Source organism: Giraffa tippelskirchi, chromosome 5 (genome assembly GCF_054371585.1).
Source record: "Giraffa tippelskirchi isolate mGirTip1 chromosome 5, T2T-mGirTip1v1.2.pri, whole genome shotgun sequence".
Taxonomy (NCBI): domain Eukaryota; kingdom Metazoa; phylum Chordata; class Mammalia; order Artiodactyla; family Giraffidae; genus Giraffa; species Giraffa tippelskirchi.
The window spans coordinates 99,028,202-99,040,205 of NC_137279.1; the positions used below are offsets into that span (position 1 = coordinate 99,028,202).

At 44.2% G+C, this 12,004-nt stretch overlaps 1 protein-coding gene across 1 annotated transcript; it reads left to right on the forward strand.

Moving 5' to 3' along the window:
• Positions 1-370: 370 nt before the first annotated feature.
• Positions 371-4,075, forward strand: SF3B4 (splicing factor 3b subunit 4). The gene is made up of 6 exons (XM_081487886.1): positions 371-428; positions 879-1,007; positions 1,237-1,779; positions 2,098-2,304; positions 3,298-3,471; positions 3,671-4,075. Exons 1-6 carry the CDS (start codon positions 395-397, stop codon positions 3,856-3,858), a joined length of 1,275 nt encoding a protein of 424 aa, XP_081344012.1. The 5' UTR covers positions 371-394; the 3' UTR covers positions 3,859-4,075.
• The last annotated feature ends 7,929 nt before the right edge of the window (positions 4,076-12,004 follow it).

A 12,004-nucleotide genomic window follows, 5' to 3' on the forward strand; every position in this document is an offset into this window, starting at 1 on the left:
GGTTCCTCTGCACACCCTTCTGAGGGGAAAAGAAGGCTACAAAACACATGAAAACTAAAGTTTTGTTCTCCCAGCTTCTAAAGTGACACTTTCGGGAGCAGTGTGACCCTTTAACTTCTAACACTGCCTTAAAAGAGACAGAACTTTTCCTTCTCACGTTCCCCGCCCTGTCCGCTCATACTAGCACTTCTGCACAGGACCGTGGACTGAAGCGCCCCACTGCCTCAGCCGCTTCCAGACTCGGCGTTTCTTAAGATGGCCGAGGCCGCTTCCGGCTCCTCCCCTGCTGCAGCCCCGCCCACCATCAGACGTCAGCCTTCGCCTGGGAAGTGGAAGTAGTGACTGAGGTCAGGGGGCGGGATCGCTGCCTGGAGACGGCGGGAGCACTTTCGCCATGGCGGCCGGGCCGATTTCCGAGCGAAACCAGGGTGACTGGAGGGGACAAACCCAGAATGGACTCTGGGGGTTTGGGGGACCTCGACTAGGCCCAGCAATGTTTCCGCCTGGGCGGGAGATTTTACCTTTCCGAAGGGTGCGAGACTGGTCCCGATGCCTTATGGGGACGGGATGGACAGGCTTGAGGCCTGTAGTTGTGATGCTGTGTTCAATCCTCTGCTGCCTTCCCACTCAAAAAGAAAAAGAAAAGTTACAGAGTGAATTTGCACTGTAACTCTAAATTAGACTTACGAAGATTGTCTATTTTCTGGAAAGGAGAAGCTTCTAAAAGCTTAATCTAACGGCCTTTTTTTTTTTCTTATTCTTTGTTTTTCTACCCCATCCCCACCCCCCACTTCGTCCGCCTGGGTTCCATCTTCATGTTCCCGTTACCTCCCTATTTCCCCTCATCTCTGCCCTCACCTCCTAATCCTGTCCTCCAGATGCCACTGTGTACGTGGGGGGCCTCGATGAGAAGGTTAGCGAACCACTGCTGTGGGAACTATTTCTCCAGGCAGGGCCAGTAGTGAACACGCACATGCCAAAAGATAGAGTCACTGGTCAGCACCAAGGTGAGTACATGGCAAAAAGTGCAATTATGTATGGAGGGGACAGACTGCTCCTGGAGGTGCCCAGTGGTATTAAGTGTTTTGGAGTGAGCAAACTAAAGATTTTGTTTCTGGAACCATTCCCAATTGAAGTTGGGATTATTATTTCTTATCCTTTGTGCTTTAGAAGGCAAATGAGTTATAAACTCGTTTTTAATCACTTCAGTTGCTAACCTTTTTTCCACTTCCCCAGGCTATGGCTTTGTGGAATTCTTGAGTGAGGAAGATGCTGACTATGCCATTAAGATCATGAACATGATCAAACTCTATGGGAAGCCAATACGGGTGAACAAGGCATCAGCTCACAACAAAAACCTGGATGTGGGGGCCAACATTTTTATTGGGAACCTGGACCCAGAGATTGATGAGAAGTTGCTTTACGATACTTTTAGCGCCTTTGGGGTCATCTTACAAACCCCCAAGATTATGCGGGACCCTGACACAGGCAACTCCAAAGGTTATGCCTTTATTAATTTTGCTTCATTTGATGCTTCGGATGCAGCGATTGAGGCCATGAATGGGCAGTACCTGTGTAACCGCCCAATCACTGTGTCCTATGCATTCAAGAAGGACTCCAAGGGTGAGCGCCATGGCTCAGCCGCTGAAAGACTTCTGGCAGCACAGAACCCACTTTCCCAGGCTGACCGCCCTCATCAGCTGTTTGCAGATGCACCCCCTCCACCATCTGCTCCCAATCCTGTGGTATCATCATTGGGATCTGGGCTTCCTCCACCAGGTAAAGCTTTTGATAAAAAATGTTTGTCTTGGGTTGGGAAGGGTGGGGCCAAGAAGAAGGAAAAAGAACCTGGCAAGGAGCGGACATTGAGTCATTAGTTGATGAGAAAGGGGATGAGGGATGATGATTGTGGTGGGAAGAAAGCTGTTGAGTTTCTCCAGAAGGTTGTTGTTCTAGTCATTTAATGTTGCTTCTGACTTTAGAGAGCTGGGAGGAGGGGAAAAGAGCTCATTCTGCCTGGAGAGGCCAGGGTGGAACAGGCTCTCTAAAGGCACTCTCTGCTCACTATCATTAACTGTTTTTCCATTTTCTCTGTAGGCATGCCTCCTCCTGGCTCCTTCCCACCCCCAGTACCGCCTCCTGGAGCCCTTCCTCCTGGGATACCCCCAGCCATGCCACCACCACCTATGCCTCCTGGGGCTGGAGGACATGGCCCTCCATCAGCGGGAACCCCAGGGGCTGGACATCCTGGACACGGACACTCACATCCTCACCCATTCCCACCGGGTGGGATGCCCCATCCAGGTGGGTGTTCTTTGCTGGGAAGGAGAGGGATGAGCTTGATAGAGGAGCTCTGTCAGTACTTAATGCTGCTGTTCTTTGTCCTTCAGCAATAATAGATAGTGCCCAAGCTCTCCTTTCTTTCAGACATTCTTTTATGAAAATAAACGCAAGATACTTTACTCTGTTTATTTTAACAACTATCATGCTGTCTTCATTTCCTAAGTTTAAGTTTTACCAAAGAGAACAACAGGCTCTTCTGCATTGGTAGGTGGGTTCTTTACCTCTAGCGCCACCTGGGAAGCCCAGACTCTCCTATGCTCATTATTTCACACCAGATTTATTTTAGTAATACCCTAACTGACACTTTGACTCTAATTATTTCTACTTTGATTGACTATCTCAGAGTAATTTTTCTTAAATACAGATATTCACACACCTTTGCTCAAAATTCTTCTGTTGCTCCTTTTTACTTACAGAGTGAAACCCAAACTCGCTATGATAGCATTCTAGGCTTTGCACGATCTGGCTCCTGCCCATTACTCCCATGACTGCAAGCTGTTCTACTGGTTTTCCTTTAACATACTATGCTGTTGATCACATCCATGCTTTGCACCTGCTGATTTTTTTTTCTGCCTGGAATGTTCTTTTCCCACTCTGTTGTCCACCTGAAAAATTCCTGTTCTCCTTTAGAATTAGATCTTTGATGTGACAGTGTCTCTCTTATCTTCCCAGATTCTATTCAGTAGAATAATCATGCCATTCTGCAGCACTGTTAACAACGCCTAAATCATGGAAGGAGTGAATGGGCTTCAGGGAGTGTGGAGCTGTTGGATATTTGGTTGATTTAGTCTCTTGGGATGGAGTCAAGGATAAGGGCACTTTTTACCAGCTTTAATTTCTGTATTCTATCTGATGTCACTTTCTTCATTTTCTCTTCTCTGTCTTGTTTTCTTTGCCCTCCTGTCTAACTTCCTTTTGTCTCCTTTCTCTCTGTGTCTTGTTTTGTTCTCATAGGGATGTCTCAGATGCAGCTGGCCCACCATGGCCCTCATGGCTTAGGGCACCCCCACGCTGGGCCCCCTGGCTCTGGGGGGCAGCCACCACCCCGACCACCACCTGGAATGCCTCATCCTGGACCTCCTCCAATGGGCATGCCCCCCCGAGGGCCTCCGTTTGGCTCTCCCATGGGTGAGTAGTCTTTAGCCACCTCCCTCATCCTCACATATTGTTCTTCCAGCTTCTTTTGTCACACCTTTTATCCCTTGCACTTTCTTTTCTTTCTTCTGTTGCTTTTCACTGTCTCCCTGTGTATCCTCTCCCTACATTGTCCCAGTATGAACTGTCTCCTATTCCTTGTTTTTACTAAGTTTTCCTTTTTTACCTGCAGGTCACCCAGGTCCTATGCCTCCACATGGTATGCGTGGACCTCCTCCACTGATGCCTCCTCATGGATACACTGGCCCTCCACGACCTCCACCCTACGGCTACCAGCGGGGGCCCCTCCCTCCACCCAGACCCACTCCCCGACCTCCAGTTCCCCCTCGAGGCCCACTTCGAGGCCCTCTCCCTCAGTGATTTCTCATTGTTTTTCCTCCTGTCGTAGCCTCCCAAGATCTATTCACTTCCTTGGACCAATCAGAGTTGCTATAGCTCTGAGGGGCTAAGGCGCTAATCCCTCTTAGGCCTTTGTTTTGTAAGTGTAATTTTTCACAGGAGGTTTTTTTTTTTTTTTCCTATGTTGGCCCTAAGTGTTTTACAAATACCCAGAGAAAATTAAACGAAACTCCTTGTTTATCGTTTGTGGTGCTTAACTTGACAGAATAACTTATTTTTCTCTGAGAAGAGATGTCAGTATATTGGGAGAAGAACGGTTAAGGTAGGAGTGAGGGTGTTTATTCCAAGTTTTAAAGACTTACTCTATAGTGTGCTATTGCAAGTGCTGGACTGCTGTGTACTGCAGCAATTGATTCATTACATCAAAGTTATACATAAGATGAAGACCCAGTATCTATGGCATAGTTATTGTGAGTATTAAGTGAGAACAGAAGCAAAGTTCCTGGAAATAAGATGGCAAAAATAGGAAGTAACATGCACAAAGCTATTCATTGCAGCACTAATTGTAATAACAGATTGGAAACAACTCTTATCAGTCAGTAGGGGACTGGTTGAATAAACTGGTAAATCTATACAATAGAGTACTAAGCAGTAAAAAGGAATGAGGGGGACTATACACTGATTGAAGAGATCACAAGGCTATATTAAGTGAAGAAAGTAGCATGTAGAACAGAATGTATAATGTGCTTTCTTATCTAAAGGGTGACACATAATGTATATTATGTATTTGTCTCTATTTTAAAAATGGAAGGATAGGGCTTCCCTGGAGCTCCAGAGGTTAAGACTGTGCTTCTACTGCAAGGGCCACAGATCCAGTCCCTGGGCGGGGAGCTAAGATCCCACATGCTACATGGCCAGAAAAAGGAAGGATAAACCATAAACTAATGGAAATTGATATCTACTGGGGGAAGGGAAGGGATATGGAGGGAAACTGGGTTTCTCAAGCATACTGTTATTGTGGAACCGTTTATCTTAAACAGTAGCAAAGAAATTGCAATGGGACTGTAGGAACTCAGTAAGCCTTCATTTTCTTTTGTTCTTTATACTGCCAAATATCTTGGGTAAGGGATTTGTATCTTCTTCCTATTTCTTTTCTTCTCAGTCCTTCCAAACCTGATTTCCATCATATTTAAATCTGTGCTCAGACTTTAACAAGATCAAAGCCAGTGGCCTATTCTGTCCTTTGCCACATTTAATCCTGTTATATCATCCTCTTCTCCAAAGCTCTTTTTGGCTTATGTAACCACAAACTTTCTTAAACTCTAGGCAAGAAAAGGTAGGCCTGGCCCTCTTGTTCTTTTCTCATTCAGGTAACGTAGTACACACAAGGGCTCTGCTGGTGGCCGCTGAAGATAGAAAGATGAGCAAGGCATTTCTGCTGTCTGATCATTACCAGGGGGGTGTGAAAGTGTTAGTCGCTCAGTTGTGTCTGACTCTTTGTGTCCCCACGGATCATAGCCCACAAGGCTCCTCCATCCATGGAATTCTCCAGGCAAGAACACTGGAGTAGGTTGCCATTTCCTTCTCCAGGGCATCTTCCCAATCCAGGGATCAAACCTGGGTCTCCCACATTGCAGGCAGTCTCTACCGTCTGAGCCACCAGGGCAGTAGACTGATACATGAGATTATTATGAAACAAAACATTTTGAGAGCGTAAGGAAGGGTATCCAACCTGGCCTGAAAGTCCAAGAAAACTTAGTGGGAAAATGATAGTTAAATAATCTTGAAGGTTAGAAGCTTCTCAGACAAAGATGAAGGGAAGCTCATTCCAGATCTGTGGGATGCTTCTGAGCAGAAGTAAGAGACCGATAAGAAGCCTAGTATATAATGTGCTAAAGCTAAAGCTGTTCAGTGCTGGAGGCAGGATGAGGTCAGAACCAGTCAGAGAGTGCCCAAAGATGAGTTCTCAGCCCTTCTCACATTGTGGCACAGAGAACCATTTCAAACAGCACATAGATAGGATGCTTCAGGCTTTAGACTATTGGCTTAAGAATTCAAGCTATCCCAGGCTCTGCCTAGCAGTCCAAAATGCTGAGGGAATTAACATCATTGTCAAGACACACTGGCTGGGAAGCTGCTATCCATGATGGGAAGCCACAGTAGGGATTTAAGCAAGGAGATGACAGATTTGGTGTTTTAGAGCCATCGTTGCACTGTAGAGGGTAGATTTGGGGGAGACGAAGACTGTTAAGCTATGCATCTGGCAACAATTCAGTTGAGAGTGTGTGTGTGTGTGTGCTCAGTTGCTCAGTTGTGTCCGACTTGGTGACCCCATGGACTAGCCCGCCAGGCTCCTCTGTCCATGGGATTTCCCAGGCAAGAATACTGGAGTGGATTGTCATTTCCTCCTCCAGGGGATCTTCCTGACCCAGGGATCGAACCAGCATCTCCTGTGTCTCCTGCATTGGCAGGTGGACTCTTTGCCACTTTACCACTGGGAAGCCTCCAGTGGGGAGATATTTAAAAGGCAAGTTAGGACTTGGTATTAGATTGGATACAATGAATGAAGGGAAGAGTGGAATCAAAGATGAGAGTATGCAGCAGGAAGAACTTGGGGAAGCAGGATAAAAATGATGAGCACGATTTTGGGTATGTTGACTTTGCAGTGTGTTGGCAGGTGTGCAGGTTGAGTCATCTAGTGGCTGTCTGATGACATATGCCAAAAGCTTGGGGGAGGCACTTCTCTGGCGGTCCAGTGGTTGAGACTCTGCTTCCACTGCGGGGTGTACAGGTTTCATCCCTGCTTGGGGAGCTAAGAGCCTGCATGCAGCACTTACATTGGCCAAACTAAAAACTTGGAGGAAGATTGGACACGGTGTTTCACATCATGACTGGATGCCAGGCTTCTGAGTCACAAGGGGACGAACTGACCACCTTAATTTCAAGCAGAGTTCTGCTACATGTGGTCATAAGCTGAGGTCCCAGAAATGCTTGGAACCTGGCATAGCCAGCAGCTGGATCCTGGCCCCACACACCAGAGGCCAACACTGGAGCATCCCCAGGTGTTGGGAAGCTTTGTCTCAGTCTCTGTGTGCTTTCTGCCTTCAGGTTAACTAGCAAATGAATGGATTCTTCTGAGATCTCACTTCCTCGACTGGAGATTGAACCTGGGCTGCGGCAGTGAAAGCCTGGAATCCTCACCACTAGGCCACCAGGGAACTCCCCCTATGAGGCATTTCTGGCTGTTTTCTGATGTCATGTCGATGAATTCACACTGTCATAGAGTAAATTAGTGCCTTTGTTGAATTCCCTACTGTCCTTACTCAAACCACTGTTTTCTTAGGCATTTATTCTCAGAATCTCTGAGCTTTTATTCATTCAATGATTCTCTAGTTACTAAGTTTGGCTCCCCTAAACTCTCCTTTATCTCTCCACCCTCTGGTTCTTTCAGACTTCACTGCTCAGCAATTCTCTGAACAGAGTATGCCTTGCTACTTCAGTTCACATATCTGTTTGTTTTTTAGCTTTTGTGCACCCTCTGACATTTTTTGTAATTGCCCTCCCCCATGCATGAAATTTTAATATCACCGATATACTGTTGTATCTGTATATGTACTATGGCCCTTTGGAAGGACATAAACATTGTAATCTAAGATTCTCATCCCTGTACCAATTTTTGACTTCTTGGGAGGGGGCAATACTACTCCCATTGACAATGCAGGCTCTAGACCATGGGTCCTTAATGTTTGTAGGCCATGGGACAGTCCTTTGAGAATATGACAAAAACTATGGACCCTACCCAAGAAAAAAATGCATGCATGCATATTTACCCAATATCCTGAAGCAAAAATTCCAGAAGTTTCATAGATCCCCATCTAAGTATCCTTGCACTAAACTGAATCCCTTAAGAAACCTTAATGATTTTCATTCTATTAATCTATATCCCCTGAGAGTGTTGAAAGTTGCCTAATATATATAATAATTGTAAGAATGGTGGTGGTGGTTTAGTTGTTAAGTCATGTCCAACTCTTGTGTCCCCATGGACTGTAGCCTGCCATGGGATTTCCATGGGATTGCCCAAGCAGGAATACTGAAGTGGGTTACCATTTCCTTCTCCAGGGGATCTTCCTGATCCAGGGATTGAACCCTAGTCTCCAGCATTGCAGACGGATTCTTTACTGACTGAGCCACTAGGGAAGTTCCAACTGTAAGAATAATAATAGCTAACATTTACTGAACTCTTACTGTATGCCAGGTACTGAACTGTTTTACATGCATTATCTCAATTAATCCTTAAAACAATACCTTAGGTAGATTTTACTTTTACGATTTTAGATTTTGCTTTTATACCAATTTTAAGATGTGGAAGCTGACATTAAGTTCCTTGACCAAGGTCACATGCTAAGAAGTGGTAGATGTAGTAATTGAAATAAGATCTGTCTGAACTCCGTAGCCAATTGCTTAGTCATGTTATACGATTGTACTTACTGAATAAATACTTGTTGAATGAATGAATGTTTTGCCTTGTGACTTACTGGCTTTCTATATAAGCTATCCCCTCTCTAATTGGATTAAAACCTCCTTGAGGATAGGAATTTTGATGCTTCACTTGTTAGCATCTCTCACTGGAACTTTATGGTATCTTAGAGAGGCTATTATTGACCCTCTTATATCCCTCTTTATGCTCCCCATCCTGACAATCTCATGTGCATGAAGTGGAGTAGATAAAGAGTAGTGATAGGATATAGGTGGGTGGCTGATGTTGAGGAGTAGTCAATATTCAAAAATATTTTTTTGGCAAGCTACGTGCTTGGCATGCAGGATCTTTAGTTCCCAACCAAGGATAAATTCATAGCCCCTGCAGGGGCAGTGCAGAGTCTTAACCACTGGACCACCAGGGAAGTCCTGAAGAAGAGCCAATTTGATGGGTAAGTGGTGAAAGAAGTTACACCAGAAAGTAGTATAAGGCTGTGATTAAAAACCCTGGAAAGCTCTGAAACCCAGAGCTATGAAGCCAGAGACCTATATACTGTATGAACCTACTTATATGAAGCTCTAGAATAGACAAGTCTAATCTACAGTGACAGAAAGGAGATCAGTAGTTGCCAAGGATGGGGAGATTAACTTCAGAATGGCACAAGGGAACTTTTAGGGGCAATGTTCTTTATCTTGATCAAAAGGATGCTTACAGGGAAATATACATTTGTTAAAACACATGGAACTATACACCTAAGATGGATACATTTTAAAAGATTAAGAACTCTACATCTATACTGCCTTTGTTCAAATCCTAGTTTTGCCATTTCTGAGTTATGTGATTAATCAAGTTACTACTTAACCAATCAGTGCCTCAATGTCATCTGTAAATTGTGATCATTTCATAGGTTAATGGGGAGGTGGGGTGAGTTAATTGTTGTAAAGTGGTCAGAAAAGTGCCCAAGTCAGGTAACTGCTCTAACAATGTCTGCCATCATTACTATACACCCATTTATCACCTCCTGCTCCAGTCTTACTTCCCACACCCAATATAAGCCATTTGTGGAGATCAGTCTGAGGGGTAGGAACAAGTCTAGACTAAAAGACTTCCCTGGTAGTCCAGTGGCTTAGACTCCATACTCCCAATGCAGGGGGCCCGAGGTTCAATCCCAGGTCAGGAACTAGATCCGACATGCTGCAACTAAAAGTTCACATGCCACAACTAAAGATCCCACATGCTGCAACGAAGATCTAAGATCCTGCATGCCGCAAGTAAGACTCGGCACAGCTAAATAAATAAATCAGAGATAAACATTAAAAAAGAAAGACACACAGATCTTCAATATTTTTACTTAAGAAATACTTAGCAGTAGTAGTGTTAGTCGCTCAGTCGTGGCTAACTCTCTGCAACCCCACAGACTGTAACCCACCAGACTCCTCTGTCCATGGAATTCTCCAGCAAGAAGAGTGGGTTGCCATTCCCTTCTCCAGAGCATCTTCCCCACCTAGGGATCGAACTTCAGGTCTCTTGCATTGCAGGCAGACTCTTTACTGTCTGAGTTACACAGATCCATAAACAAACAAATTATTTAAGTATTTCTGTTAAGTATTTCTTAAGTATTTTTACATATGCATATACCCTTTTCACTGCCATTTAGATTAAAATGTAGCACATTCCCACCATGTGACCACTATTTTCTCTCACTGTTTTTTTTTGCTTTTTCTTTAACTTTATGTAAATGGAATCATATAGTGTGTACTCTTTTTTTTTTTGGTCTGGCTTCTTTGCTTAGTGTTTTGTTTGTGAGATCTTTTTATGCAGCTGTATACTATTTTATGCAGCTATATACCCATGGGGTTGCAAAGAGTCAGACACGACTGAGCGACTGAACAACAACAAATACAGTAGTTCAGTCTTTTAAAAATATAGTATTCCCTATATGGGGCTTCCCCACTGGTTCACTGGTAAAGAATCCGCCTACAATGCAGGAGACATAGGTTTGATCCCTGGTTGGGAAGATTTCCTGGAAGAGGGCATGGCAATCCACTTCAGTACTCTCACCTGGAGAATCCCATGGAGAGCGGAGCCTGGCAGGCTACTTCCACGGGGTCACAAAGAGTCGGACATGATTGAAGTGACTGAGGATGCACACATTTGCTATATGAATATACAGCAATTTGTTTATCCAAGTTTAACCATTCTTTGGCTGACAGACATTTGAAGTTTTTGACTATTATGGATAGAGCTGCTGTGGAAAATCTTGTATTATCTTTTTTGTAGTACATATGCACTCATTTCTCTTGGGAGAGTATTTGTTGGATCAGATTTGACTTGTTTTTAAAGGATCACCCTGACTGCTGAGAATAATGGGTTTTAAGCAAGCCAGATTGGAAGTAGGGGAGCCAGTTAGGAGGCTGTTGCAGTAGTTAAGGTAAGAGATAATGGTGGCTTAGACTAGGGGGCAGTGGTGGAGAAGTGGTAGACACAGAATATATTTTAAAGGTAGGGCCGACAAGACTTGCTGATGTAGGGATAAGAGAAAGAAAGGAAACAAGGATAACTGTAAGGTTTTTGGCCTGAACACCTTGATGAAGAGATGGGAAAGAACTCGTTCAGAAGTTTGTTTAAGGATCTGTTAAGTTTGAGATGCTTATTAGATATCCATATGGTTGAATTGAGAGATGTTGAATTGACAGATGATGATTTTGAGTTTGGGCTTGATGGAAAGGTCTGGATCTTTGGAGATGAAAATGTGGGAATTAATATCATATAGACAGCATTAAGGTCAAGGATCTACTTGAGGTGATCACAAAGAGAGTAGGTGGAAGCAGAGAAGGGCCCTGGACTGAGCCCCTAGGAAACTTGATGTTAGTGGACCCAGAAAAGGGGCCCATGAAGGAGTAGCTGGTGAGGTGCATGGGTTCTTGGTTCTAGGGAGAAATGATAAAGTCTTTCCTCAGAACTTGAAAAATATATCCACCCTTTCCCTCTAAGAGTGCAAGATTTCTATTTTAGCAAGTAATGGATAAGTAGAGAGTATGCAAAGTCACCTTAAAGAGAAGACATGGCTCCCTGCCAGCAGAACTTGGCTATAATCTAATTGAAAATATTTACATATTTAAATGAAGAATATGTCAACCTGAAGAGTCAGCAGAGAATACTAGTAAAGGGAGAGTCCCTCAGTCCCATGTGGGCACAGCCTTTCCAAGAGTCATCCTGGAAAGAGTGCTTTAACCAGCAGAGTTAGAGTAGTCCAGGAGCACTGGCAAGGCTGCCCACAGCGTAGAGATGGGGGTGGAGAATCATAGCCAAGAAGAGTTTTCTGAACCCATTGGCACAACTCCTTGCTGGGGATGGCCAGATGCCATTAAAGATACAACTCCTCCTCTTTGGTTATATCATTGTGCATTTATATGTTGACATTATTGTTGACTTGGTTTAAAGGGAGAGAATATGCTAGACATGCAGACATGAGTTTTCCTTCAGTGTGAGTGACAGTTAAATTTCTTGCTGTAAATTAATGCTTATGTATTATGGCTTTATGTTTTAGTAAATTGTAAACTTGGTTGGCACAAAACAGTATTTCCAAGATGTAGCTTTGTGAAACTCCAGAGACCCACATCTTTGTCAGTAGTAAATTCAATACCACAAATGCCACCTGTGAGGTTGGGGACACACAGCCTGCCAGCC

Excerpts from the sequence above, each read along its gene's own strand:
- SF3B4 (XM_081487886.1), top strand. The coding sequence starts at position 395 with ATGGCGGCCGGGCCGATTTCCGAGCGAAACCAGG. Across the intron at positions 429-878 it reads GATTTCCGAGCGAAACCAGG|ATGCCACTGTGTACGTGGGG; the intron begins GTGACTGGAGGG and ends CCTGTCCTCCAG. Across the intron at positions 1,780-2,097 it reads ATCTGGGCTTCCTCCACCAG|GCATGCCTCCTCCTGGCTCC; the intron begins GTAAAGCTTTTG and ends TTTTCTCTGTAG.